The sequence below is a fragment of the Bos taurus genome, chromosome 5 (assembly GCF_002263795.3).
Source record: "Bos taurus isolate L1 Dominette 01449 registration number 42190680 breed Hereford chromosome 5, ARS-UCD2.0, whole genome shotgun sequence".
Lineage (NCBI taxonomy): Eukaryota > Metazoa > Chordata > Mammalia > Artiodactyla > Bovidae > Bos > Bos taurus.
In genome coordinates, this window is record NC_037332.1 from 119638594 (window position 1) to 119666358 (window position 27765).

General features: G+C 67.0%; 1 protein-coding gene across 9 annotated transcripts; it reads right to left on the reverse strand.

The window, feature by feature from the left end:
* Positions 1-27712, reverse strand: PLXNB2 (plexin B2). Of its 9 annotated transcripts, none has more exons than XM_024991527.2 (38): positions 27620-27712; positions 16814-16866; positions 12317-13402; positions 11803-11985; positions 11579-11707; positions 10978-11078; positions 10747-10873; positions 10235-10394; positions 9536-9650; positions 9357-9465; positions 9181-9282; positions 8728-8820; positions 8247-8328; positions 8001-8161; positions 7766-7914; positions 7492-7600; positions 7213-7349; positions 6870-7040; positions 6359-6488; positions 6045-6272; positions 5740-5916; positions 5512-5651; positions 5329-5429; positions 4827-5056; positions 4556-4737; positions 4191-4257; positions 3876-4022; positions 3207-3363; positions 2971-3071; positions 2818-2902; positions 2544-2698; positions 2300-2460; positions 2075-2222; positions 1640-1704; positions 1393-1468; positions 958-1032; positions 720-858; positions 1-635 (listed from the first exon to the last, which is right to left on the reverse strand). In XM_024991527.2, the coding sequence occupies exons 3-37, from the start codon at positions 13388-13390 to the stop codon at positions 754-756; spliced, it is 5532 nt and encodes a 1843-aa protein (XP_024847295.1). In that variant the 5' UTR covers positions 13391-13402; positions 16814-16866; positions 27620-27712; the 3' UTR covers positions 1-635; positions 720-753. The 9 variants fall into 9 exon arrangements, with proteins under 9 accessions (XP_024847295.1, XP_059742214.1, XP_024847296.1 ...); XM_059886231.1 differs by having other exon boundaries at positions 16318-16866; XM_024991528.2 differs by having other exon boundaries at positions 20540-27712.
* Between the last annotated feature and the right edge of the window lie 53 nt (positions 27713-27765).

Here is a 27765-nt window from a genome sequence, read left to right on the forward strand (position 1 = left end):
TGAAAAAAACCACTGTATTCGATTTACAATTCACAAGATTTACAAAAAGGGTTGGGGTGGTCCTGGCAGACCTGCTCCTGGCCCCCCAGACCTGGGCAGGGCCTCCAGGTCAGCCTGTCTGACAGGCTGAGACCAGGACCCCCCGTCTGCTGGGGCCCTTCTGGCCACCTGGGCCTCGACGTCTGACGTCCAGCTTGACCTTTGAGGTGGGGCCTGCAGCACGGAGTCCCCGGAGCGCCGGCACCCCGCCGGGCAGGCCCACGAGGTCATCGAGGCATCGTACCGCTTCTCTGCCTCCATCCGGGCGGGGAGGATGCACAAGGTCCGGGCACTGGGTCCCGGGGGCCGCAGGCACTCAGGCCCCGCCGCTGGAGGCCAAACCCAGGTGTCTGAGGCGGCTGCTGGTGCTCAGGGAGGGGACTGCAGCCTGACTGCCCCCAGCAGCCCAGCGTGGCACCGGGACGTAAGGCACGTTTTTTGAATCACTCAGGAGACACACTGGATGCTGGTTCTTCGAGAGGGAGCTGGTGTTGGCGGCGCCCGGCTCTATTGCTCAGGGAAAGATGCTAACGCGGCTACAAACGCTGGGGGGGTGGTCCCCCGCCACACACACTCGGAAGCCCGGGGCTGCTCCTCTGCCGGAGAGAGGAGGGGTGAGTCCTGCCCGCTCGGCCCGCTCCCCCAGGGCTGCCCAGCACCTGGCACCGCGCATCACACACCTGTGTCCCAGACCGTGATGCTGGAGGTCGGAGGTCAGAGGTCTGTGACCTTGTTCTCAAGCGCAGCCGCGATCTGCTGGAGCCGGAAGGCCAGCTGCATCTTCTGAGCGGCGGGGTCCTCTTCCAGGGCGTTGATGATCTTGGTTGGGGGAGGGGGGTGCGGGAGATGTCAGACCACAGGCCAGGGGAGGGGGCGCCCGATGAGCGCGGCCGTCCCCGGGGAGGCTGGGCCCCCTACCTCGTCGTAGTACTTCTGCGTGTACTGGTAGAGCTGGTGCAAGGCCACGAGGGTGTTCAGGGAGTCCGTGTGTGCCTGAAGGGCCGGGGCAGGGGCTGCATGACCACGGGGGCCGGAGGCTGTGCCCCAGGGGGTGGGCAGATACGAAGGACCCCCCTCCGACCCCGTCACAACACTCAGACACACAGCGTGCCAGGCACAGACAGCTTCCCATCCATGGGGGCCCCGGGCAAGTGGGGCTGGCTCAGAGCTGTCCCCAGCGCCCCACGTGTCCCTGGCCAGCGCCTCTCTGGGTCCTGTGGGCACAACGTCACCTGCCCCCAGGGCTGTCTCCTGCCTGCCCCACATCCCCGCCTCCGTGGGGCCTTCAGGGTGGGGCAGAGGGCTAATCCCCGGGGGGTGGGGTCACCACCTGTGTCCCCTGTCCCCCCTTACCCGGGAAATCTCTGCCAGGTGTGTGTTCATGTCCTGGTCGCTGACCTGCACCATCTGTCTGATCCCCTTGTAGTAGCTGTGGGGGAGAGAGAGTTACACGGGGTGGGGGGTACTGGAAGTGGGGGGCAGTGGTTCCCAGAGGTTGGGCCCTCCTCCTGATCACAGGCACCACCCAGGAGCCCCGCTGGGTGGGCGCCAAGGGTGGGCAGGCGGGGTCTGGCCTGGCGGGCGGGTGTGCGGGACTCACTCCTCCACCATCTTCTTGTAGGTGGAGATCTCCTTGGCGTAGAGGAGCTTGTTGCTGGGAGAGTCCTGTGGGGATTGGAGCCAAGTGACACCCAGGCCAAGACACCCAGAGGAAGAAGGGTATGCGGGAGAAGGGTTCCCACAGGGTAGCTGCCCTGCCCGGCCACAGACCTGACGCTGTTTTTGTCGTTTTGTAATTTACAGTAAAACTCACTCTTTCTCGTGGAAGGGGAAGGACGACAGGGTCCCTGACTGCCAGAGGGCCGCTCCCCACAGGGTCTCCCAGCACGCCAGGGACCGGCACCTGCCTTCCTCCTGACCTCCAGCCTCCACGTGCGAACCCACACCTGAACTGACCCCTCACCCCGCCGCAGCCTGCTACCCTGACGCCCCCGGTCCACGCCCCGCCCCCCGGGCGGCCCGCGGCAGCACGCACGCGGCTCAGTTTGTGCTCTGTGCGCGTGCAGGCGTCCATGAAGGTCTGCGCGATGACCGACAGGGAGGCGTCCACCACCTCGTGGACGTGCACGTCGAAGATGAAGTGGGGGTTCTTGAGGATGTTTACCCAGAAGCGGAGCGGTAAACTGAGGCAGAACAACAGGGCGTGAGGAGGAGCGTCAAGGAGCAGGGCAGGCGGGGTGGGGCGCGGCGGACTCCCCACCTGTTGGTCTTCCAGATGTGGATGGTGTCCTCATCCTTAATGTCATGCTTTTCTGCCTGCTCGTCCAGGAAATCGAAGAAGTACTTGACCGCCGGTGGCACCGCGTTCCCGGGCGCCAGCACGCTTTGGAAGAAGTTGTCCACGAACTGCTGCAGCGTGCCCTGTGGGTGGGGGGGCGGGGCTCAGCCGGGCGCCGAGGGGCGGGAGGGCCAGGCCTGCCGCCCACACGCCCAGCGAGGCCCACCTTGACGGACAGCAGGCGGGTCAGGTAGATCTCGGTGATGGCCTTGGTACGCTCCTTCTCCTTCACGCTGCCGCGCTTGGACTTGCCTTCGTCCACCTCGTCCGTGGGCCGCACCAGGTGCCACACCCGGTTCTCTTCCTCCAGGAGGGCGTGGCCTGTGGGAGCGGCTGTGAGGGGCGAGGACCAGAGCCCAGGGCCGGGGTCCCAGCACCGGGTGGACCCTGGCTCAGGTCCTCAGGGGCCAGAAGGGGCCAGACAAGGAGAAGGGACTCACGCTCCCCAGGCAGGTCCTGCTGGCTGTCCTCGGGCTGCTGGGAGACCCCCACCTTGGACAGGATGAGAGTGGCTCCGTCCCGGACCTGGGGAACAGGGACGTGAGGGCCTGCTCCACACCCCCCTCCACGGGCCCTCCCCGTGCCCCACTCACGTTGTAGTGCATCAGCGTGTTGACGCGCCTCCACCGGCCCTCCCGCTGAGAGGTCAGGTCCAGGTCTGACAGGATCTGGGCTGTGGACCCGGGACGCCACTCTGTGGGAGGACACAGCCCAGCTCCAGGAACCCCATCCCAGCCCACCGGGCTGGCCTCCCTCTCGCCACCCCCAACGCCCCCGGCCGACCCGGCTCCTCGGGGCACAGAGCCAAGCCTCCAGGGACGGGGCTCACCGAGGACCACGCTGTCGGCCTTGGGCCAGCGGGAGCACGGCTGTGTGCGGTACACCTGGTCGATGATCTTCTCCTTGACCTGGGAGATGGTGTCGCAGTTGAGGACCTTGACTGGAACTGCATCGACCCCTTCGTCCTGGACGATCACGCTCACCGTCTGCACAGAACAGAGGACCAGCTGGGGAGGGGCCCTCGCCCTCGCTCGCCCCAAACTGGAAGCAGGCGTGGGCCTCCTCCTGATGGCAGCCTCTCTGGTGGAGGAGAAGGAGCAGAGCGTCCTGAGCCCGACAGTACTCGGGGCCTCACCTTTACCTGCACCGTGGCTCAGCAGGACAGAAAACAGGGAGCTGCTCACGTGCAGCCATCACAACACACACAAGGAATCACGGGAGCACACGCCATGCACCGCCTCCCCGTACACACGGTTACCACCACACGCTCAGTGCGCTGGGCCCCACACACGCCTGCAGCAGCCTGGGAACCCAGGAGGCAGCCGGCCTGGGGTTGTGGCCCTTAGAGCCCCTCTCCAGGGATCCAGGACCCAGACCCCTCCCTGGGCAGGGGTGGGCCCAGCACAGGGGACTGGTGCTAATGTAAATCCGTGAAGGAGGCAAGTGGCATCCAGCTTCTGGTTCTGAGGCTGGCCCGGAACCGGCCCTGGGGGCTCACCAGGGGTGTGTACTCCACATCGTCCCCCAGCAGCCCTGTGTCGTTGAGGGTGTACTTGGCTTTCTTCTGCACAGCATCTACCGGCCCCTTCTCTACCTGATGCTTGATGGCCTTGAAGAGCTTGTACAGCGGCTCCCCTGCACTATCCTGGAACAAAGTAAGGTGGCTGAGCCAGGGGTGGGACTGACCACACCAGGGTGGGAAGCAGACCCATCCAGATGGAGCTGGGCCCCGGGAAGGTGGACACTGGAAGGTTCCAGCACCCCCTGGGACCTCGCCCTGCCCCCACCCCCAGCAGAGCTGGGTGGGACCCACCTTGAGATACTGGTACAGGCAGATAGACATCCAATTAGACAGCATTCTCTCCACCACTGTCTCAGACCTGAAGGTGCAGAAAGGCTTTGTACAAGGGACCCGCTAGTGTCCTGAGGATCAGCTGGCTTCTTTAGGTACCCAGGCCAGGTACGGCAGCCCAGGCTCCATCCACGTCCCGGGTCTCCATCTCCTGCAGTGACCAATCTGCGACAGTGCTGACCACACGGAGGAGCAATGCCTCCTTCTGCCCTACTCACTAGCCCTAGCTACACCTGCCGGCCAACCAGGTGCCTGGACAAGCCTGTGCGCCCTGCTGCACCCCCACCCCAGGCCCCAGAGGTGGGCCCCCGCCCTGCCCCACACACCTGCGCAGCATCAGCTTGGGGTTCTTGGCCACCACGTACTGCTCCATGAGCTCTAGGAAGAGCGTGCGCATGATATCTGTGTAGTACTCCAGCTTCCCGTGCAGAGCCACGGTCAGCAGCGACGCAAAGTAGACCTTGGCGCGGGCGGAGAATTCCCGCTGGTTCTCCAGGGTGTGGATGAACTGAAGTGCAGGCCGGTCAGAGCCCCGCCCTTCCAGGGGCCCCGCCCACGCAAGCCCCGCCCCCATCCACAGCCAAAGGCCGCGCTCACATTGATGAGGAAGCACTTGCTGTTGAGCAGATTGGAGAACTGGTAGAGTGCCTGCTCCACCACCTGCCGCCGAGACTCGGGGATGTCTAGCTTGCCCGTGATCATCACGTCCTTGTCGCCGTCCTTGGAGGGCAGGAAGAAGACGCGGTCGGTATAGGTCTTGTAGTCCAACACGGGGATGCCTGCCTCGTGCACGTCGTTGGTCTGGTCCTCCATCTCAATCATCAGGTCTGCAAAGGGGTCGGGGTAAGGCACGCATGGCCGTCGCTGGCCGCCCACCCTCCTCTGACAGCCCCCCCGAGCCCCCCTCTCCCAGACCCTGCCCCGAGCCCTCCTCTCCTGGGACCCGCCCCTGAGCTCCCCTCTCCCAGGACCGCCCCCCAGCCCTCCTCTCCTGGGACCTGCCCCCCACCCCGAGACTCCCTCTCCCAGAACCTGGCCCCCGAGCTCACCTTTCCCATGACCTGCCCCCTGAGACCCCCCTCTGCCGGGACAAGCCTACCCGTGAACTCCTTTTTGCAGCGGTCCCGCACACTTTCCTCCAGGCCCTCCAGCTGGGACTTGATCTTCTCATACTCCCGCTCTGCCTGCTGGCTCTTCCTCCTGGAGGCACAGGGAAGCTCCTGGGACCCGGCCTGGGTGGTGCCAGCTGGTGGGTGTGGCCGAGGGGTGGAGGCCGGCTCACCAGTAGCAGTAGACAGACACAGCGATGACAGCCACCATGGGCCCGATGACGAGCGGCAGGATGAGGCTAAGAGGCACGTCGCTCGCGCGCGTGTCGTACTCTACTCGGCCCAGCACCCACTCCCGTGAGCCAAACTTCACCTGCGTGGGGAGAGACTCAGCAAAGACCAGGGGGCCCGCACCAAAGACACCCCCGCACGCCCCCCAGCCCGCACCACCCCACACGCACAATGAACTCTGGCAGGTTGTGGGCCGTGTCTCGCTTCTGCCTCCGCTTGGGAGGGGGCTGCACCTCTGGGGGCTCACAGTACAGATCGGTCTCCGTCAGCGTCTTCATGATGCAGCGCTCAGCACCCACAAAGGCTTCGGCCTCGTGAATGGTCATAGCCTTGTTCAGATTGGTGCCCTGGGGTGGGGGGTTGTCACAGTGACCAGGAGGGCATCAGGGAGGCCCCGAACAGCTCAGGCCAGGCCTTGGGCTGCTCCCTGCCCGCACCGCTCAGGACCTGCCCCCGGGGCTGCGCTGGTCCTCACCCGCGCGTGAATGAGCTTGTTGACTTGCTTCTTGACACCCCCGGTGAAGTTCTCGAAGGTGGGGTCCGCGACGTACTCAAAGGCACCAGCCTCCGTCCTAAGCAGGGCCTGGTGTCCGTCCATCCGGATGAGCGCGGTGAGGTTGTAGGCCTCAGGCTCCTCAGGGACGGCCGGGGACAGGAATACGACCTTGGAGTCATTGTAGAACACGTACTCCGTGCCCACGACCTGAGGACCAAGGCGGGACCTTTAGGCCACCTGGCACAGGGGGCCTCCAGCCCTGGCTTGTACCCATAGCGGGCACCAGGACTGACCGTCACAGAACGCAGCGGTCCGGTCTCCCGCCGCCGCCTCCAGGACTGCAAGGGCTCAGCTATGACGACCATGGCGAACCTCTGGATCAGGCTGAAACCCTGTCCTGTGACGTTGATGCTCCGGCCACCGCTGGGGGACAGGGAGGAGACAGAGTGGGCACACCGGGCAAGGCGAGTGCCCTGCAAGGCTACGTCCCTGACCCCACCCACCACCATCTGGGATACACTTGCAGGTCAGTGTGAGCACAGACCTGCTGCAAGGCGGAAGGTGTGCCCAGAGCACGCGACTGAGCACTGCCCTCCTGCACTGTGAGAGGGCAGGGAGGCTGTCCACTTGGGGGTCTAGGGGGGAAGGGACCTGGGGGGACAGTGGGGAGTTTGGGAGGCCCCCTCTTGTCACCCAGACCAGCATCTGCCAATCCTCACGAGGGTGGAGGGCAGAGAGCGTCTGGGAAACAGCCGGACAGGGTGGGTGTGGGGGGCACCTGCTACCAAGGGGCCCCCGTCACACCTGACAAAGCTCCGCAGTGGCTCAAAGGCCCGCAGTACTGGATTCTCACGGTAGGTGAAGGTGATACCAGGGTTGGGCACTTCAGAGCCCCCATAGTAAATCTTCAGGGCCAGCTCTCCCGGAACCGCCTGGGGGCCAGTGACACACTGAAGCTGGGCCCCGAACTGTGTCCTGAGGGTATGAGAGCCAGTCAGCGTCAGCCCCACCCGGGGACCACCCCAGCCCCAGGTCAGTGGGACCGCTACCCCCTCCAGGATGGACACAGGGTCATGGCCGGAGGGCCCTCACCCTGTCCCCAGGACCAGGGGAGACCAGTATTTGGCGACCTGTGGGTGACACCCACACGTTACAAGGGACGTCACTGAGGGTCACCCTCACGTCTTCCTCGGAGCCTGTGTCCAGGTGGGTGCCATTGATGGTCAGCGTGGTGCCGCCCGCCTGTGGCCCCTGCTTGGGCTCCACACTGTGGGGCTGGGGCTGCTGGAAGAGGGGCAGGGCATCTGGCTCAGGGCTGGGTGGGGACGCAGGCCCTCCGCCCAGCTCGGGCCTCCCCTGGGCCATAGCCGCCTTCAGGAGGCCCCCAGACCCTGCCCACATCTGTGCTGACCTGCCAGGCACTTACCTGGTAGGTGAACTGGGCGTGGGGAGGTGAATGGCCAAGCTTTCCATTGATGTCCACCTCGACGCCGCCTGTACAGGGCTCCTCTGCAGCCTCGATGGTGCACACAATCCTGCGTGGGTGGCAGGCAGGTGGGCACACTCTGTGGGTGTGCAAGGCCTGGGCACCCACGCACACCTGGACCACGTCTCCCCTCTCCATGGCCCCCAGTCCCCTGGCCCCCTAGGACAGGGCCTAGCCCAGCCCTGGGAGTCCAGGTCACGGGCTGCCCACTCACCGGGTGGACACGGAGTACCGTTCTGGCTCAAAGGCACAGTTTTGGCCGGCCACAGTGACCCTCTTCACGTCGTCCGCTCTGACCCCCAGGTTTGACCCAAGGATGGTGACGCGGATGCCTCCACCCAGCGGGCCGGTCTCAGGCTGGATCTGAAATTGGCAGAGCCTGGCTGTCCCAGGGGTCCCGGGGTGGCAGAGCCGGAGCTCTCCTGTGGGTGAGGGGCTGGGGGGCTCACCCTGGTGACGACGGGCGGCGGGCACTCGGAGGTGGCATTGCTGCACAGGGCCTCGTACACACAGCGGCTCCGCCCGCTGCACCACACGCAGCGGTAGGCGGGGTCAGCGGCCAGGCACAGGCTACAGTCGCTGCGGCCGAAGGAGCAGTTGTAGAGGGTCACTGCAGAGGGAGAAGCCGGCCGTCAGCAGGGCCGTCCTGCTTCCCGCGCCCGCCTGCCCGCCCAGCTGCCTGCCCGCCGGCCCACCTTGCAGCCGGCTGTCAACATTCTTGCCGGCGGACTTGACGTACAGGTGCAGGGGTAGCGTCTCGTTGGCGTCGTGGGTCAGCTGGGGGCACACGGGCACGCTGCACCCCCGGCTCCCACAAGGTCCCCGACGGCCACGACCACGTGTCCCCACACAGCGGAGGGCGATTCCCATTCCAGGGAGCCGGGGGGCACAGGGACGCCCCGAGCCTGTGCCTGCCTGCCGCCTGCTTCCTCAGCAGACTGGTGTGGTGGGCCTGCCCCCCGCACCCCTCAAGCTTGTTGCTGTTCAGTTGCACAGTCGTGTCCAACTCTGTGCAACCCCGTGGGGGTCAGCACGCCAGGCCTCCCTGTCCTTCACTGCCTCCCGGAGCCCGCTCAGACCCGAGTCCATTCAGTCGGTGATGCCATCAAGCCGAGGAGGGAATTGGCCGCCTCCATGGGGTCCACCAACCCGGCCCACCCACCCAGGGAGGCGTACCTTCGGAGTCCGAAAGGAGAAGGTTCCTGGCTCCTGCGTGCTGACCAACGCCTCAAACTTGAGCAGGTCACTGCCCACAAGCAGTGGGGAGCCCTGCCAGACGGGCCAGTCAGGACACCCCGGCTGGGCCACCCCACCCCACCCTGCCCTGGGCCCCAGAGCCCGCCACGCCACACAGCTCCCAGGCCGCTGGGGCGTCCCCGCCCAAGGAACACTTTGCCACAGCTCGGTCCCCTTATGGGCCCACCTACTGCTCCCTCCTGAGCAACACTCGCTGCCAGGCTCCTAAACCCTGAACGCTCGCGGCCCATCCAAACGCCACCGATCCTCCCAGATCTCTCTGCCTCCCCCACACGCTGGGCCTTGAGCGCTAAGCGGAGATGGTTTCCTGTCTGCAGGGGGCGGGCCCGGAGTAAGCCCCGCCCCCAGGCCCGGGCCCTGCAGCACCCCCACCTGCACCGTGTCCAGGTTCTTGCCCTGGAAGGTCACGTCCGTCTCGTGGTTCACGGGGATGACCAGCGGGCTGGGGTTCAGGAACTGGGGGCAGTCGTCCTCCTGGGGAGGGGGAGTGGTCAGGATCTGCCAGGCCACGGCTGAGCAGCTGGGCCCCCAGCGGCCCGGGCCCTCACCATGTGGGCGCCGACGACGCCGTCCTCGGGGCCGGGCGAGGCCTGCTGACACGCGTGCTCAAGCAGCGCCCACTGGCAGGTCCAGCGATTGCTGGAGCAGGAGATGCACCTGGAAGAGGGGGTGGTGAGGGGCCTGGGGGCCGCAGCGGGGGCCAGGGGTGGGCGGGGGAGCCACTCACGGCAGGTTCTCCTGCAGGCTCATGGCCTCCCGGCAGTCATAGAAGGGATACTGGTGGGAGGTCAGGAAGACGTTGCCGCGTTTGAAGTGGAGCCGGATGGTCACGGCCACATGATCTGCGGAGGGATGGCGTTGGGTGGGGCTGCGGGCAAGGCTGGCCCGTGGGGGATGGGGAGGCAGGAACCGGGCCTCCTGTGGTCCCAAGCCAGCATTGCGTCAGTCTCCCACAGGACACCAAGTGCGGAGACCCTGGCTGGAACCGGCCCGAGGGCTCAGCCAGGCCTCCGTCAGATCCTGGCTCCGGTGTTGCGCTGCCTGGCCCCCGCCCTGAAACGCTGGCCACCTTTCCGTCCCTGTGGGCGTCAAGAGCCGTGATTCCCTGGCATCTAGAGCAGAGTGCTTGCTAGGTCCTGGCCACGTCACTGCACAGGCCCTGCCTTCACCGGTGAGCCTCTTCCACCGCCCCACGTGCTCAGGGGACAGGCTCGGCGCCGGGCCTGGCCTCCAGGGACAGCCTCACCGGTCTAAGCTGGCTGGGGCGGGGGACGGGGGCGGGGCAGATGCCCAGCACACCCTGCTCGCACGCCGCCTGGGCAGGTGCCCAGCACACCCTGCTCGCACGCCGCCTGGGCAAGGTATGGCCCTGGGGTCTCTGAGGGCACCCGGGGCCAGGCTTGGCAGGCGGCAGCAGTTGCCTCACCCTGGCCAGGCGGCGTGCGGGGGAGGCTGCTCCTGCTCGGCGAGTTGCAGACCACAGCGCCCTCCTGCAGGCGTGCGGGGTGAGGCGGCGATCCTCCGAAGAGGCACAGCAGCGTGTCGTCGTCACGCAAGGCCGGGAGGGGGCTGACCGTCAGCTGCACCTGGGGAAGGGCCGTGCCGCTCGCACCAGGTCTCTTCTGCCCCAACCTGGCGAGTGGGCCTCCTCCCAGCCCGGCCCCACCCGGGGCACCTGTCCCCTGGTTTGCTCTATGGCCGCCCTCCTGAATGTGGACCCCTGCTCCCTGGAAAGCTCTCTAGAACCCAACTCCACTTCCCCTAAATGGGACCCCATTTAGGGTTGGGTCACTCCTGGGACAGGGCCTGGGTCTGTCCTGGATTCTCAGGGCACCCCAGGTCAAAGGGGACCACACAAAGGATGGAGTCCCTGTGCCCAGGCCCAGCACCACAGCCAGGAGCACGGCCCTGTGTGGGCCCCCGGCCATCCCCACTCACCTCTCCCTGGGCCTGGCGGCTCATGTTCTGCGGGTGGGCCCCGGTGACAGCCACACAGGACTCGTTGCGACTCCACAGCCAGTGGCCGCTCTCATCTGCCCGGGGGCACTCCGCCTTCCTGGTGCAGCTGCGAGGGCGGGGGGCAGTCTTAGACTGGTGCCCATCAGCCCCTGGGCTGGGGCAGGGCTGCACCCCCAGATTCTGGGCGGGGCCGAGACCCTGGGCACTCACCGGCCCTCGACGACACACCAGCCGCAGTAGGGGTCCTGTGAGCTCTGGCAGTGAGCGCAGCTGGAGAAGCTGGCACACTCCTGCACGAGAAGCCGGAACACCTGAGGGCACCAGGGCGGCGAGCATGACTATGGCCTCCAGCCAGAGAGGACCCCCCCCAGACACCGACGCCTGGGACCATCAGCTCAACCCCACCTTTACCCGCTAAGCCTTAGGAGCCTCAACACCAATGCAAGGCTGAGCAGGGACGGCTCCGGGCAGCCCAGGAGGCTAGACCTCGCCCGGGATCAGCTGGCACCAGGTTCCAAGAAGCCAAGGAGCCCTTGGTTATGGCACCTCCCTGGTGCCTATTGCATCAGCCCCTAAGAGGCTATGGGACTTGGCCCATCTGAGCTCATAGGAGTGGCCCCTCAGCCCAGCTTGCCCTTGGGGAAGGCTTACTTGGAGCACTGATTCTCCGGTCAGATGGACCAGACAGACACAGAATAGACAGAAACAGTTTCAAAGGCGGGAAAGGTGCTCAGAGACATGGTCAGGGCCCGAGAGGAGAGCCGGCCCCTGCCACGCCGCTCGGCCCCTCTCCAGGGCCCCATGGGCCCACCTTGTCCTGGGTCATGGCGTACAGGCTGGCCAGGTCTGCGGCCAGCACCAGGTCTCTCTTGATTCTCTTGTTGATCTCCACGAGGATGGCGCCGTACTCCGTGGAGCTGCCATCCGGGGCGAAGTACACCTGCGGGCACGGGGGCAGGCGCGCAGTGAGGGCGGGGCCGTCTTGCGCACTGAGGACCCCGCCGGGAGCCACCCTGCCCCAGCCCTGGGCCTCACCTTGAGGACCCGGCCATCCGAGGTGCCCAGAAAGGCGATGGTGTGGCCGTTCTCGGTGGTCACGGTCACGGCCGTCAGGTTCAGGCCGCCACGGTGCAGCACGGCTTTGACCGAGAGGCCGTCGTGGCTGCCCAGCGGGTAGGGCAAGTGCTCCGAGCCACACAGGAAACTCTTGCTGGCACCCTGCAGACCACGGCGTCAACGCCTGCCCGAGGCCTCTCTCCCGCGATGGCCCCCAGCACTCGGCCGCACACATGCCCCAGAACCAGCCCGGCCACACAAGGGCCCCTGGGTGCTCACTGCTCCAAGCCCCCACCCCCGGTGCACCCAACACCTGGGAGAAGAGGCACCCATGTGGGTGTCCACGCTGACCTGCCCGTGGAAACCCCACACACCCGTGCAGACGTACACAGCCCTCACAACAGGGCGGCATGTGGACACATGTCAAGCAGGGCCATGCACAGACCCCCCCGCATGTGGCCCAAGCCCCTGTGAGGACGCTGAGGCCACGTACCGACACGTGGCCACCACACTGGATGTCGCCGTGGAAGGGCTTGTAGAACGTGTCGCGGGCCACCTCACGTGCGCCCGTGTAGCAGGCGTCGCGGTTGGCCTCCATCCTGCGGTGGACCTCGTCCAGTGGGAACAGGCAGAGGCCGGTCCGAGGCCCCCTACCGCCCCGGCCGTCTGTACTGAAGACGGCGTACAGCACCCCGCCGGAGCCTGGCCGGTCCAGCGAGGCTGCCAGGCAGGTGCCGAAGGCGGGGGCCTGGGCATCGCCGGGGTCCAAGCAGCTCAGGTCCACCTCCAGGTAGGAGTAGTAGAAGGGGTCCTGTTTGCACATGCGCGCCAGCAGCGTGCGGTTCCGGGCCGGGTGTTTGTCCTGCTGGTTGAAGACAAAGAAGACGTAGGGGCCGTCCTCAAAGGCGGCCACGAACTGCTGCGTGTTGGAGGACATGTAGCCGGCCTTGTAGGTGGCGTGGTCCGTGTAGGCCTCGAAGGCCTCCCGGCCCTCGGTCCGGTCCAGCAGGCGGGTGCTCACGATGACCCCGTTGTCGTGTGGCCCGTTGCCCTTGCCCACGAACAGCAGGCGCTCACCGCCGGGGTCTGCGGCGCTCACCAGGCCCACGGTGGCCACGCTCTCGTCGTTGCTGGCCACAAAGGACTTCTCGCCGCTGCCGTCTTCGTAGAAGAGGCGCGTGGAGATGTTGCCCAGGGCGCGCAGGGCGCAGATGCCCTTGAAGAGGCTGCCGCACTCCACCAGGCGGCTCCGGGGAGGGTCCAGCAGCAGCAGCTGGTTGACGTTGTCGGTCTGCACGGCCTCGTGGCACTGGCTCACCTCGATGGGAGGCGTGCACTTCTTGTTGTCCAGGGCCGGGCCCGTGGCCACCCGCTGCTCCAGCTGCAGGTCGGCACTCAGCTGGTAGAGCATGTTCACCGCGCCCACGTACACCATGCCCGACGCCTCGTCCACCACCAGGTGGTTTAGCTCCGTCTCGCTGCGGAAGGAGTCTAGCTTGCGGGGCCGCAGACTCGCGCTCGTGCCCGCCAGGCCCAAGAGGGCCAGGGCCCAGAGCTGCAGTGCCATTGCCCCTGCCCCCTGCGGGAAGAGAGGAGGGTCAGGGCTGCGCCAGCCTGGAGGGCCCACCCACCCTGCTCCTGACGCCCAGCCCAAGGCCCACTCCCTTCCCCGCCTTCCCGCCCCTCTGGCCAGACACACCCACTCTCAACTCCAAGGAGACCGTCTCCCAAGCCTCCTCAAGAGGACCACCCTGTGACCTAACCTCTGACGGGCCAGGCTACCAGCGCTGCAGCTCCAGGCCTGGGTGTGGCCGGCCGCCCCCAGGACTGTGCCCTGGCCTTCGCCCCCAGGTTCCCAGAGTACCTTCAGGCCCACCTTGAGGCAACAGAGCACCTCCTGCAGAAAGTCTCCCAGGCACTCACGTCCCATGACCCCACAGTGCGGGTGATCTGAGAGGCACCAGACACCACCCCCAGACCACGCTCCCCACAACACAAGACCTGAGCTGACAGGCTCCGGACGTGCAAACCGGGGGTCACACACCTGTTCTGCGCCTGACTCTCAGCACACTGTGTGATCTGACCATAAACAGAGGAGCTGCGGGGACTGCAGCCCGGCCTGCCTCCCTGACCCCCACCCCACCCCCCACCCCCCAGGGCCACGGCAGTCCAGTTGCCCTGCTGGGGAGACCCTCATGTCTCTGACAGGGGGACCCCAGAGTCTGAGAGCAGTGCTCTCAGAGCACTGAGAGCGTGTGGGCAGCAGCAGGCCACGTCGGTGTGCAGGGATCTACTTGAGCACATGCCCCTGTGTGGGTATGCAGGCCCATTCCCATGTCCGTGCGCATGAGGGCTGAGCTCAGGGTTGCCAACACGCAGGCCTCTCCCGGTTTGGGGTGGCCCAGCATCTCCCCACCTTGGGGACCCTGATTACAATCTTGAGAGTCTCTGCCACCACCCCCTCAGGCTGCCCTCTCCCAACCTGTGTCCCAGCCCTCATCCCTGTACCCCTGACATCTGCCCTGAGGGTGTCTGTGCCTGGCAAGGCGTTTAGGGCAGCCCTGTCCGTGACCACAGGGCCAAGTGCAGACTGGCCCGGATGGCAGAGGTAAGGAGGGGCCCTGGCCTCCCAGACTGCCCACACCCGCCGCTGCGGCCACCTTCAACAACCACCTCCCTGGACACACTCTTATTCACTCAAGAAACGACTACTTTGGTCCTCTCCTCCAACACCCTTCCTGCTCACACCTCCTCCAGGAGGGAGAAAGCTGTCTGCTCCGTGGCCAGGGAGAGGTCTCTCTGGGGCACTGGCTTTGGGCAAAGCTGTGTTGACTGGAAAAGTCTGGCTTCCTCTCATGGACCTGTGACTATTACACAGAAGTAAGCGGACTTCCTTCTTTCCCTGAGCCACTAGGAACTCCCACCCCCCAGGCTGTGGCTGCTTTCCCCGCCCCCCGCCCAGCATCCCTGGGCCACTAGGAAGCCCCCCGGCCAGGCTGTGGCTGGTCTCCATCCCTTTGTTCCCATCTCCACTACGTCCCGCGAGTCCCGCGAGCCCCTGGAGGAGGCGTAGCCAAGAACCAGGTGACAAAGCCTCCTCAGCCCAGAGCCACCGGGGGGCGCCAGTGGGTCCCGGCCAGGGAGGGGGCAGCTCGGCGGGACAGCGGTCCCCCGCGCAGGACGCCCTGCTCTGAAGCGCTCCCGCCTGGGCCTCCTGACAAGCTGCTGGGAGAGGAGCCACCCACAGGCCGGCCGGCCGGTGTCCAGCAGGGGAGATGGCAGGGACCTGGGAAGGGGGCGGAGGTGGCCCGAGAGGAGGAGGAGGGCGGGGCAGCCAGGGTGACCGGGCCGCGCGGAGAGGCTGGGGAGGACAGGGAAGATTCCGGAGGCCCGCCAGGGGCAGGGGCCCCACCAGCGCACAGTCGGCTCTGGCTCGGCGGGCCGGGGAGCCCGCGCGGGGGACAGGACGCCCCGGAGGCCCCCAGGCGTGGGGCTGGGCCACCCGCCAGTCCAGGACTGCGCGAGGCCCGACGCTCGGGAGCCTGCGGTGCTGCCCCCCAGACCCGGGGGAGGGCGGCCAGGGTGGAGGCCCCGCCCCGCCGCCCCTCCCCCGCCGCCCATTGCCCCGGCCGCCCCGCCCCGCTGGCCGGCCAGTCGCGGCGCAAAGTCCGCTCGGCGGCGCTGCGCGGGCGGCGGGGCGTCCGGGGCCTCTGCTGGCGCACCTCTCCCCCGCCCGGCCCCGCTCACCCGCGTCCCCGCGTTGCCGCCGCCGCGACCCCGGCCCAGCTCGGCTTTGGCTCCGGCTGCGGCTCCGGCCAAGGCCGGCCGCGGAATGAATGGAATGTTCCCGGAGCCCAGGGAGGGAGCGAGCGGGCGGGCGGGGGCGGGGGCGGGCCGGCCGGCGGGGGCGGAGCTGCGGCCGGAGCCGGAGCCGCCCCTGGGAGCAGGGCCCCCCGGTCTCCGACGGATCCGTGTCCAGGCCCCTCTGCCCATCGGCAGACGCGCGGAGGACTTGAACCCAGAACCGACCGATCGGGCACAACGCCCACTCCCCCATAGGCTTCTCTCCCTCGGTCCCAGGAGATGGGAGGGTCAGAGAGCCTAAACCGAATGCTCTTGTCGTCCTCTGATTAGTGCCCACTTGACTGAGCCCCTGGGGCCGGGGCCCTGGGCCTGCTACACCAGACGTGCTGGGTGAAGGCACTGTGTGCCCTCACCCAGGGGACCAGATCCTGCTGCTGACTCCCAGGGGCCCAGACGTTGGGCTGTTCCCTGCCCCACCCCACCCCCAGGAGGCTGGGGCCAGACCTGGGCTCCCTGCCACCCGCAGGAGCCCTCTTGGGCAGTGGGCAGAGTGAGCCCCTCTCACAAGCCCAGGTTGTACAGTGTCACAGGAAGGGCTAGGACTCCAGGCGGCAGTTCCCTCCACTTCCTGGACAAACAAAAGCCTCAGGTGACCTGCCTGGCCAGGCCCAGGAGCAAAGGGTGACCCACCTGACCAGGAACCACGCTCAGGCCGCCGCACGGGAGGCGCCAGGCCCAGCCGGCAAAGCTCCCTGCAGCTGGTGTTCCTGGAACGGGCGCTTCCTGTTTTGAAGGCAGTCCGGGACCCCTGCTTGCTCACCGGGGCAGCGGGGATTTCCTCAGGGGCACCAGACGCCTCTTCCTGGCCGAAATCCGGAGGTGCACTTCCAAGAAGTCCACAGCTCCAGCCTGCTGCCAGCCCGGAAGCCGTCTGGACATGTGCCCCCCGCTCCAGGCCCGATTCCCAGAAGGCAGCGCTGCAGTCAGTGCCCAGTGGCACTTCTGGCTCCCTGCAGAGCCCACCCTCCCACGCGATCCTGCCAGCGGCCCTCACATCAGGGCACCTGGTTTTGGGCAGACGTGCCTGCTGGGCCTGGCCAGACAAGACCTGTGGGGACACCTCGCTCTGTCACTGTGTGGCTGTGGCCCCCACTACCTTCCCCAGCTTGCGCTAGCCCACACTCACCCAGGCTTCAGTGGTCCGGCTCAGTCTCTGCTCCAGGCCAACATTGAGGTTCTCTAAAAAGCAAAGGAGAGACGGTGGTCTCACGACAAGCTTGGCCCCTGCCTCCACATCTGGGGTGCGAGGAGCAGCCCGTGGGGCCCCAGCTGGCCTCTGCCATCCTGGCGGACTCTCAGTCTCTCCTGCCTCCTCCATCCCACCTTCAGCCCCGCCCAGACACTGGCCTCCCAGCCCCAAGCCCAGCACCCCCGTGCACACAGGTCCACTTGGTGTGTATGCCTGCATGCCCCTCCAGCCTCTGCTCAAAAAGGCAGAGAAAGGAATTCCCTGGCTGTCTAGTGGTTAGGGCTCTGCACTTTCATTGACGAGGGGCTGGGTTCAGTCCTCTGTTGGGGGAACTAAGATCCTGCAAGGTACATACATTACTTTGATTAAAACTAAAATTGTTTTCTGAAAAAACACAACTCCGCAATTCTCCTTACTAGACGTGTGATCTTGCACAAGTTACTTAACTTCTCTGAGCCTCCTTTCCCTATCTGTGAAAGCCCAGTGGTTTGTAAGAACTAAAGGATGTGGGCCTGAAAAGCCTGTCACATTGTAGCACTCAACAAGCTGCGATTGTATCCTCTCCTCCTGGATAAACACGCCTGCGTACCCGCAGGGAGGATCTGGTCAAGGATACTTCTCAGCACGGAAATATGCAACCGGAGGACCCTGAGAACCCAAGGTGCTGGTGAAGATGGGTGGTCCGTGTGGACCCGGACAGAGCCCAGACCTGTTGAGGACAGCTGTGGTGCAGAATTCCAGGCCTCTCCACCCACGGGGGTTGATACAGACACACATGAGTTTAATTGAGAAGTTCTAGAAGAGGACATCCAAACTGAAAGTCCTGGTGAAGCCTTGAGGCAGGGAGGAAGGAGCTGAGACAATAAAGCAGCTTCATGTTCCACTTTTTGAAAACGTTTTTGCAAGATTATATTGAGTATGCACATGCTACTGGTCTACTGAATCCCGCCCCACCGTGGCCACTGACCACTGGCTCCCTGTCTGGCTCGCCAGCAGCATGCCCCCGGGCACCTCATTCCTGTGCCAGACAGCCCCCAAATGTGGCGACCAACACTGTGAGGAGGGCCCAGGGCTGGAAAGACCCCCCAGCAGGTCTGAGGGAGACCAGGAGGGGCAAGGCCTGCGGGTGGGGGGCGCCATACCTACACACGCGGGGCAGGAAATCCCGCTGGCGTCCTCAGCCCCCAGCAAGCAGGGAAGGGTTAACCAGAAACAGGAGCTCAAGGCTCCAGGTGTGGGGGTGAAGGTGCCTAGGCAGCCTTTGTGAAAGGGCAAAGGCCACTCCACAGGCAAAGTCAAGGCCAAACCAAAGGGCGTCCGGACGGTGGAGCCTAAGAGAGGGCCGGGCCGGGCCTGGCCTCGAGGCTGCGGGGTCCACAGCCCTGGGGCCGGAGCATGCAGGCCTGCCCCTAAAGGGACAGGCCTCCGTGTGCCCCGTGCCTGCTCCCTCTGCCTGGCATGGCCGAGTCCCCAGCCCCAGCCCTCCACCTGCCCAGGACCTGGGGAGGGGGTGCTGCATGTGTGCTGGAGGCTAGGCCAAGGGAGGCTAGCCTCTTCCAAGGGACCCGCTGCTCCTAAGCCCACACACCCAGCCACAGCCTCACCTGAGGGACCTGCACCAAGGGACCCCCTCGCGAGGGACCCCCTCGCAGACTCTGCTGGAGGCGGTCCTCAGATCTCTCCTCCCGACAGCAGGCGCCCGCAGCCCACATTTCCTTCAGAAGGACCTGGACACCTCCCTTTCGCTCGGCCCCCAGCTGCCCCATCATGTCCACCCTGCCTCCAACTGACAGCTCCACTCATTCCTGCCATCTCAGATGAAGGCCCCTCTGCTGAACGCCCACAGGTCCGAGGCCCTGGGTGACCCCCGCCACAAGCACACACACCCAATGCCGCTGCCGAGTCCCTTTCGACCCAGGGTTATATGGGCTATGGACAAAGTTACCCTGTGACTCAGTTTCCCTGTGAGGCGCACGGGGGTAATGACAGTGCCAACCCGAGTGTGAGGCTGGGAGGTGTAAGTGAATCTGTGCCTGGAGGAGGGACTCAGGGTGACATCATGATGCCAGTGTGCCTCTGCTTTTGCCGTCCCCCTGGAAAACGCCTACCCACTCCCCCAGAAGCCGGAGACAGCAAGCCTGACCCAGCCCTGCAGGACCGTCTCTCACCCACCATGGCCCACGGTCTCATGATGGGCCGTGATGATGGGCCGGTGAGCGCCCCTTGGTCTCAGCCCTGTGATCCAGGACGGGCGTGACACATGGCAGAGGAGGCTGGGCGTGCACGTGCCCCCAGGGCTGGTCCCCAAGCCCCCCGCACTCAGCGGGTGTTCCCCAGCCTGAGCACCGGAGGGGACAAGGCCTCTCCTCACACACCCACCGCCCGGGGAGCAGAGGAGCCGCGCCCAGCGGGCCCCCCGAGGCTCCCTCCTTCGATTCCTTTCTCCTAAGCAGCAGCCTCACCCCCTGCTCCCCCGCCAGGAAAAGGCAAACAGGAGATGCCCACTGGGCAGGGCAGGGATCCAACCCCAGGCTAGGGCCCCTTGCAGCCCTGGCCCCCAGGAGGAGGGCCCTGGGGCGCAGACTGGCCCTTCCTGTCACTATCTTCAAGCAAAACTGACGCAGCGACGTCTCAGCGCTGAGGTTGCAACGCAAAGCAGCCAGATCTGCGGCGGTGGGGGGGGGGGGGGGGGGAGGGGCGGTGGCGGGCGGGGCGGGGCGGGGCGGGGCGGGGATGGGGGCTGGCCCTTGGCAGCCAGTGGGCTCGGGCAGGGGACCCAGGCTCGGCCGACACGGAGAGGGGCCGTTCAGACAGAGATTCAGGCCCAGGTGGGAACACTCCGAAATGGTGGGGGCGGGGGGCAGCCTTAGCACCGCGCGGCGGGCACTCGGGACCCCCAGGACCGAGGGGGTGGAGGAATCAACCCCCTGGCGGAGAGCTCGGGGCCGTGAGTCACTCCCCCGACCCTAGGCCGGGAGGTAGCTAGGGCTGCGGTCCGGCCCGGAGCGCCGCCCCTCCCCCGCCGGGCAGCTGGCGGCGGGAGACCCGCCTGCGCTCCGCTCCTGCGACGAAAATGCAAATCTGCAATTAGCCCGGAGCGCGAAACAAATCAGAGGAAACAAAACCGGCGCTACGCCGGCAAATCGGAGCCTCCGCTGTTTTCAAAACAAGAGCGGGGAGTGGGCGCGCTAGGGAGGGTAGTGTCGCGGCACCCGGGCCAGGGAGAGAGGAGTCCCGGCGGGCCCGCCGCGCGCCCCGGGGCCCGGGTCAGAGTTCAGTCGGGGAGGCGGGGCGCGGCCCCGATGGGGAGGGGCTGCCCGGCCTCGCAACCCCAGGCGGCCCGGAGCCCGCGCGGCGCCCGCGGACCACCCCTCCCGAGGCCCCGCCTGCACCCCGCGCCCCCGGGGCCGCGCTTGGGCCTCTGACTGGGTTCCCCGGGGCCCCTGGGCGCGCGGTCGCGGGGAGACTGACCTCCAGTCGCGATGACGGTGGCGGCGGCCACGTGGTCCCAGGGACCGGTCCCCAGGGAGCCTGGCGGGAGTCAGGCTGTCTTCCGCCGGCTCCAGGCCCAGGCCCCCGCGCTCCGTGGTCCTCCAGTTACCCACTGCGGCCCCAGTGCCGCCTGCGTGACACCCCACCCCACCCCACCCCAACCAGACTCACCGGGCAAAGGCCGAGCGATGGGCAGACACCTCCGAGCGGGGGCGGGCCGGGGCGGGCCGGGACCTGGCTGACGTCTAGCTGGAGCCTTGCGTCAGCGCCGGGAAAGCCTCCCGAGGGACCCTCCCAGGTGTAGGGTGTCACCTCCCCCTCCCCACCCGCCCGGCTCCCAGCCGCTCCTCTCCTCCCAGCTGGGGCTGAGGGAGACTGGGCAGCCTCCCCTGCAGCTGGGGCTCTGGGGCCCAGCAGGAAAGTTACCCCTGCCCTGTGGCCAGAGATCAAAGGCCCAAGACCCAAAGCCAAGGTGAGGAGGTGCAGAGAAGCCCCAGGGCTCTCCCTGCTGCCTGCCTAGGGGGTCTCCTGGCCCGCTCCCCTCGACCCTGTGGGCCTTCCCCACTCCAGCTACCTCAGAGCACCCCTCCGCCTTCATCTGAGGTCACCCTCACTGGGGTCTTGTGTCCCGCCCTGACCTTCAGGCACCTCTGCAGCTCCCTGGGCCTTTGCAGCTGCCCCGGGCTGATCCCATGCTGTTGGCCACGGGCCCCAGTCACTGCCTCACCCAGCGACCGACCGCCTGACCCTGACCCTGTGGAGAGAAGGCTTAGGGGAACATCGTTTCAGTGAATTGTTATTCAAGAATACAAGCCGGGCCCTGCCAGCAGCCCACAGCCTCCTGGGCCTTCCAGGCCCTCGGGGCAGAAGGTGGGGTTTAGTGGGGCCTGGCGCCCACGGGCTCCACTGTGCTGCTCGGCCTGCCCTCCTGAGTGCCAGCCGCCCGTGCCCCACCTGGACTCGGTTGGGCCCTGATTCCCCCTCAGGCTTGCCCACATCCCTCGTCTGCAGAACCGCGCCCCCCGGAACACCTTGCAGCTTAATGCCTCTGTCAGTTTCCCTGTGCTCAAGGGGACCCCCAGATGGGCCCGCCGACCTGCCCCATCTGCTCATCCCGAAGCCCCCAAATGCTTGCTGTGTGCTGGGGACATGGGGACAAGCCTTCCCGCCCCAGGGTCAGGAGGCCCCGCGGTGCTCCCAGCAGCTGGCCGGCCCTGGCCCACAGTGGCCTCAGGCCACACCTGGTGCACAGATGCGTGGCGCTGGCACTCGGGTGAGGGTAGACACCCCCAGAGACCCCCTGCCTGTGGGCAGCCGGTCAGGGCCGGGCTGAGAGGGACAGGAAGACACACTGAGGCATAAGAGGCACAGTGTGGGCTGGGCTAGCTGGTGGAGGGAGGGCACTGCAGGGCCTCTGCGCGCAGAGTCAGGGAGGCCCAGCCGCCCCGGCTCCCGAGGGGCTCCTACATGAGGCGCTGCACCCCCGTCCCCCCAGCAAGCAGGGAGGCTGGAGCCGTGCAGAAGGCGCGGGGCCCGCCGCGGCAGGCATGGCCACTGGCTCTGATGTCTGATGCCCAGCCCTTTCCAGGCTGGCCCCCGCAGCTGGTGGGGTGCTGCTGGCCGGGCTGCCTGAGGCTCACGGCGGCTACAGCTGGCCCAGGCCCAGGCCCGGCCTGGGGCCCCTTCCCAGGCCCTGCGCAGGGGCGGGAGCAAGGCTTGGGGCGGATGGGTGAGGGCCCAGTGAGCAAGGAGCAGGCAAGGCCTGTAATCTGCCTGTCAGTCTGTCAGCGCCGTGGCGGCCGCCCCAACCCCGCCTCCTACATCACAGCCGAACCCCACAATTAGCCTGGGGCACTGCGCCAGGCCGGCGTGCCAGCCACCCCACACACACCCGTGAGCACACTCGAGCAGGCGCACATCTGGGATGCCTCGGGGGTCCCTGCCTCGGGGGTCCTGCCCCTCCGCCCACGGTGTTTGCGGGACGAAGAGCCCCAGACCCGACCATTTGGGCTGGGGGCGTCTCAGGCAGCCCCAGCTCAGCGTTGGCCCAGGGCACCCAGAAGGGCAGAGAGGCCTGGAGTGGACCCCGGGCACCCTGCGTGGGAAGGGGGGGCTGGGCCCTCCGCGCTGGCTGCAGGGGCCGCAGGGGCGGGGCCTCATAGGGCTGGGAGGATCTGGAGTCCAGCTGTGGCAGGGTAGTGGGTGGGCTCAGGGTCAGACTCTGGGAGGGCAGAGGCACCGGGAGTTTCCAGCAAGGAAACGCCCCAGCTCAGGCTGAGGCTGGGTGCTGAGGGGGGACTCTGCAGGTGCCAGGGGGCAGTGGGGCGGCCAGGACTTGGGGGGACACCCGGCCTCCCTGTGATGGCACGCCCTGGAAGTGGCCCCCAGCCCCTGGGGCCAGGCCCCGCACCCACCCCAGCTCAGGGCTGGCTCGGTTCAGCCCAGAGCTGCCTGCCACCCACGGGCCAGGGCCGAGGGTCTCTGCAGGAAGCATTGCCAGTCTCCCCCTCTGGCTCCTCCTTGGCCTCCTGTCTCTCATCCTGACCTCCCTCCCTGGGTCCTGAGATGGCCACGGTGGCCCCCAGATCCGGCCTGATGCCAGGACAGGGGAGATCTAGCCCCTCACGTCCCCTGGCCAGCCTGGGGAAAGACTCGAAGGCTGAGAAGGGAGCTGGGGGCCATGCAGGGGCCTCACTGCAACCACCTGCCCTCGCCCAGGGAGGCTTGGAGACTGCTTCTCCCACCGTGGGGTGTGCGCAGAGCAGTGGCCACCTTCCTGGGGCGGGCACTGGCCTCCCACAGCAGTGTCCTGGGCCCGGCCCTTCTGCAAAGCAAGCCCGGCTCTGAAAAAGCCTGGGGAGGGGTGGGGGCAGGACCCCACACTCAGGCCTGGAGCCCGCAGCGCTCAGTGGTCTGGGAACTCACCCTCGGGGCCCGGCCAGCCCCTCCCAGCGCCCCCATCTCACCGCTCCTCCTCCAGGACGGTCCCTCAGGCCCCAGCTATCAGGGCTGCTCCGGGGCGCCTCTGGCACCCAAGGACCCAGGCTGCACGTCTGGCTGAGACCGCAGACCTCTGGAGCCCTCTCAGCCTTCAGTGGCCAGCTTGGGACTGGGCAGGGGGCCTGGAGGGAGCTGAAGGGGCCCCACGGCCAAGCCCCCATCAGGGCCCATGCCCTGCGAGGCAGCAGCCTGGCCCAGACCCGGGCAGAAGGCCGGTGGCCGGAACTGTTCCTGCCTTGGGGGCAGAGGCCCCTGCCCAGACGCTGTGTTGACACAGGTGGCCCTCTGCAGAGCTGACATCAAACCTCTTTCCTCTTTCTTCCTCTTCCTGAGCAGGGGCTTCAGATGGCCCCGCATCAGGCACAGAGATCTGAGCTCAGCGCGGTGCCCCTCCTCCCGCACCCCCAGGGGAACCGCTGGCCACCTGCGCCGAGCAGCCGTGTCTCCACACCCAGAAGAATCAAGTCCAGGGCAGGGCTGATGCCAGCACAAGGGTCAGAACCTGGGTGACACCCAAAGGCCTCACTCGCTACCCGCGTGCCCAGGCCCGGACTCATCTGGCACCAGGATGCGCCCCGTTTTAGAGGTCTTGTGATCTCAGGGGCTGAGGACGTGGGCCCCAGGCCGAGCCCTCTCCCAGGTGCCCCGCCTCACCCCAGGACAGCACCTCCTCTGCCCAGCGCGGCCAGCCCACAGGGTGGAGAGTTGCCAGTGATGGGGGAGCCGGTCTCTGAGTGAGGCCCCACGGAGCTGCAGAGGGGCGCCAGAGAGGCCCAGAGGGCAGGAAACAGGACCCCAGTGCCAGGGGAGGGGGGCAGCCCTGGGCTCCTCCCCGGGACCAGAGGGGCAGACCTGCAGGTATGCCCACGGTCACTCCGGGCTCCACCTGAGGGTCTGGGTCCAGCTACTGTCATGGGCGTGTGAACACCAAGGAAGCAAATCGAGTCAGGACGCACTGGGGTCGGCACTGCAGGCAGGACACAGGCCCTGCCCCGCCCTTCACACGAGCAGCTGTGCCCTGGTCTGGCTGGGGGGCCCAGGAGAGGGCAGGGCTCCTGCCTGGTCAGCTGAGGGACCGAGGTCCTCAAAGCCTCAGGGACAGAGGGAAGCAGAAACCCACGTGAGGATATGAAACCAGGGAAGGGAAAAACCACGAAGGGGCCACATGCGGCAGAGGGAGAAGAGGGAAACGGAGTGCCCCCCCCAGCCCTCCGCAGCCCGGTGTCCCCCACCAATTACGGGTCACCAGCAGCCCAGTCCGTCCTATAATTCGAGACCAAAGACATTTAAAGGCCCCAAACGCAAATAGCCATTAGCCTCAGGGGGAGGGACTCATCCAACCCCCACAAGAACTAGAGACTGGCCCCTGTGAAACTGCACCCACCTCAGCGAGCGGGGTCGAGGCTGGAAGACCAGCCCGGTTCGGCTTTCGACAGGTCTGATCGCTCCTCTCCTCCCCTGACTGCTTCCCACACCCTTGTCTAGAGCAAGTTCTGGACACAAGAGGGTCTCAGCAGAGAGGAAAACCCTATCCCCCCACCCAGGAAGCCAAGGCAGGAGGCTGTGCCTGTTGCTGCAGCAAAAAGGCCTGAGACCTGACGTGAGTGAGGACTTCCTGATCACAGGACAGCCCCGGAACAGAGTGCCTGGCATCGCAGCGTGGATCTGCCCGGACCAGACCAGGGGCCACGTGGGGAGGCGCCGAAGCCACAGCCGGTCCCACGCCCAGCATCCCCAGGCACCACCAGCTCGGCCCCCGCAATGTGAGACCAAGGCAGGGAAGAGAGCACCACGCTCTGGGAATGGCCCAGGTCCCGGGACAGCTCACGGCCTGTAACCAAGCTGTCCCGGGGGCAGAGGGGCATATGCCATACGGAACCGCCCCAGGCTGCCGCCACCACCCCCCTCCCCAGCCTTCCAATCCAATCTCTTCTGCTCCACTCGCCTGGGCTGCGGCCAGGCCCCTGGGCTGCAGCCCTCCAGCCCAGCTGCTCACTCTGCCTCCCAGTGCAGACTCTCCAGGGGCCGCTGGGGGTGCGGCTGCAGGCAAGCCCGCAGGGACCCCGCAGGCCACGTGACGGGTAGCAGCCCAGACAGCTCCTGGCAGGGCCCCTCCCGTGGGGGACCCCTCACAGGTGGGACAGACTGACAGGTGGGGAAGTGGAGGCAGGGGCCGGGCGCTCGGAGGGGCTTCAGGCAAGGGTGCCTCTGTCAGTGGGCCAATCAGGAGGCGGGAGAATGGTCAGAGATTCGGCCCCGGGAAACCCCAGCGCCTCACCCACTCCAGGCAGCCCAGGTCACACCCCTGCCTGCCCCGCCACCCCGGGACACACTGCACGACCGCCAGGTGTGAGTAACAAGCCCAAGGTGTGTCCCTGAACCCAGCGCGGGAGGCGGCCTCACAGGGCCTGGGGCCATGGTGCTGAGCCCTCCAGAGGTGAAGGGGGGTCTCCTGGCGGGGTGGCTGCCCTGGGGCCGAGACCAGAGGTCCGCGATCTCTCCTGGCCCACGGCCTCCCCCAGAGAACTCGGGCGCACCCCAGGCTGGCTCGGCGGGCCTGCTGGGGCGTTCTCCAGGCCCGGGTGACGCAGCCCCTCCCACCCTGCCCCCGACCGGCCGAGCAGCCGCGGAAGGTGCTGGAGCTGCCCGGACTTGCCTGTCCCTCCCTCCTGGGGCTCTCAACCCACGGCCCCGGAAGTGGATCTCTCTCCCACGGCTGCAGCCTCCCCCTTGGGTGGCTGGACACGGCTGGATAATCCAAAATAATTCCTTCTTGGCAGGCGGCCGGCGGGGGAGGGGGGACTTGAATTCCAAACCCTTGTTTTTCTCTGCAACTTCACTCCTCTCTTGGGGCAAGGAGCCCTGGGCCAGACCTCAAGCCTCCCCCCACAGTCGGACGAAGGTGGGCCACCAATAGGTGTGCTGGGAAGAGGTGACAAGCTCAGATGTGCTGAAAGCACCTGCTTGTTTTCAGTCTTCTCCAGGAATTCCTGAAAGCTGACACGCCACAAAACGTACTTAACGGCTTGGCCAGGCTGATGCTGACCGTGCCCTCCGAGGGACCCTCGCCTCAGAACAGAGGACAGACAGTCCCTGCCCCAGCTGTCCAACTCTGGGGCTCCCCGCTCTATGCCAGGGTGATGTCCAGATATGGGGTCGGGCTGAGCCCCCACCTCTGGGAGCCTTGTTCTCCCGTCTCCACTGGGCCCAGCCTGGACGTGTGGGGGGACGCAGGGGGTGAGGTTAAGCATGAAAGGGGTTCCCTAGGGCAGGCTCAGGCCCAGAGGGCCCTCCAAGCTTCAGAACGTTCCACTGGCTTTGAGGTCGAGCTTCACCCCCAGTCCTGACCCCCCACCACAGCCCCAGAGCCCATCGAGACCCCTTCCTTTCTCCAAGTTGGCTGGGAAGAGGAGCCTAGTGACGTGGCAGGAAGCTCTGAAGCCCTTGAGCCCAAGGACCCTCCTCAAATCTTACAAGAAACCTGAGCACAGAATGGTGGGAAAGGCCCATCTAGGAGGGCTTCCCGCAGGCGGAGGCACACAGAGGGGCAGGGTCCGGGCAGAGTACAGAGACTTTCTGGGTCCCAGAGTGTCCACCCAAACATCAGACAACACCGGAACCGCGGGAGCCGGCGGCGCAGTGAAGCAGCCGGGCCGCCAGGACTCGCCCGGTGCCAGGCCGTCCTCCTCCCAACACGGAACCTGCACCCGCCTTCCACCCAGGCAGGTGCAGGCAGGGGCGCCCAGGGGTGGCCTGGCTCATTCCCTCCTCACCAGGCCCGGGGGTGTGGGAGCCGCTAAGGTCTGACCGCGGGCCCAGCCCCTCGGGAGAGCTCCGGCTCAGCCACCCCGGAACGAGACTGGGTGGGCGCGGGCCTGGGACTCTTGCACGGTTAGGGCCGACCTCCGCCCTGTGCACGGATCTCGGTGGCCAGAGGGCTGGGGGCAGGAGCACGGAGGGTCGGGAACCACAGCGGCTCCGGAGGGGCGCGGCGCCCCACTTGCGACCCTCGGCCCGGCCACCACCGGCGCCGCGGGCCTCGCCCACCGCCTGGAAGAGCGCGAGGCGGGAGGGGCCCTGCCCCGGCTGCCCGGACGGAACGACAGCGGCCGAGGCCCGGGTCGCCCTCCGCGGGGCGGCAGCCTCCCGGGTCCCCGCGTCCCGAGCGCCGCATGCCAGGGCCAAGCGGCGCCGACGATGAAGCCCGCCCCCGGCCCGGCCGTCCGCGAGAGCGGGGCCCCGTCCCGGTACCTGCTCGTTTGCTGCGGAGGCTCGATGGCGCCCGGGCCGCGATCGGCGCAGCGCTGTGGCCCGCGCGGCTGCCATGGAGACGGGCCTTTGTGTGGCCGAGGAGGGGCCGGAGCGCGCGGGAGCAGCGGCCCCGCCCCCGGCGGGGG

Bases quoted from the DNA above. Each gene is read 5' to 3' on its own strand.
- PLXNB2 (XM_024991527.2), bottom strand. From the start codon at position 13,390: ATGGCACTGCAGCTCTGGGCCCTGGCCCTCTTGGGCCTGGCGGGCACG. The intron at 6,489-6,869 runs GTGTGACGGGGG...CCTGTCCCCCAG, and splicing joins CCACTGCGGAGCTTTGTCAG to CGGTGGCCGGAGCATCAACG. The intron at 3,364-3,875 runs GTGAGCCCCCAG...TGTTCTGTGCAG, and splicing joins ATGTGGAGTACACACCCCTG to ACGGTGAGCGTGATCGTCCA.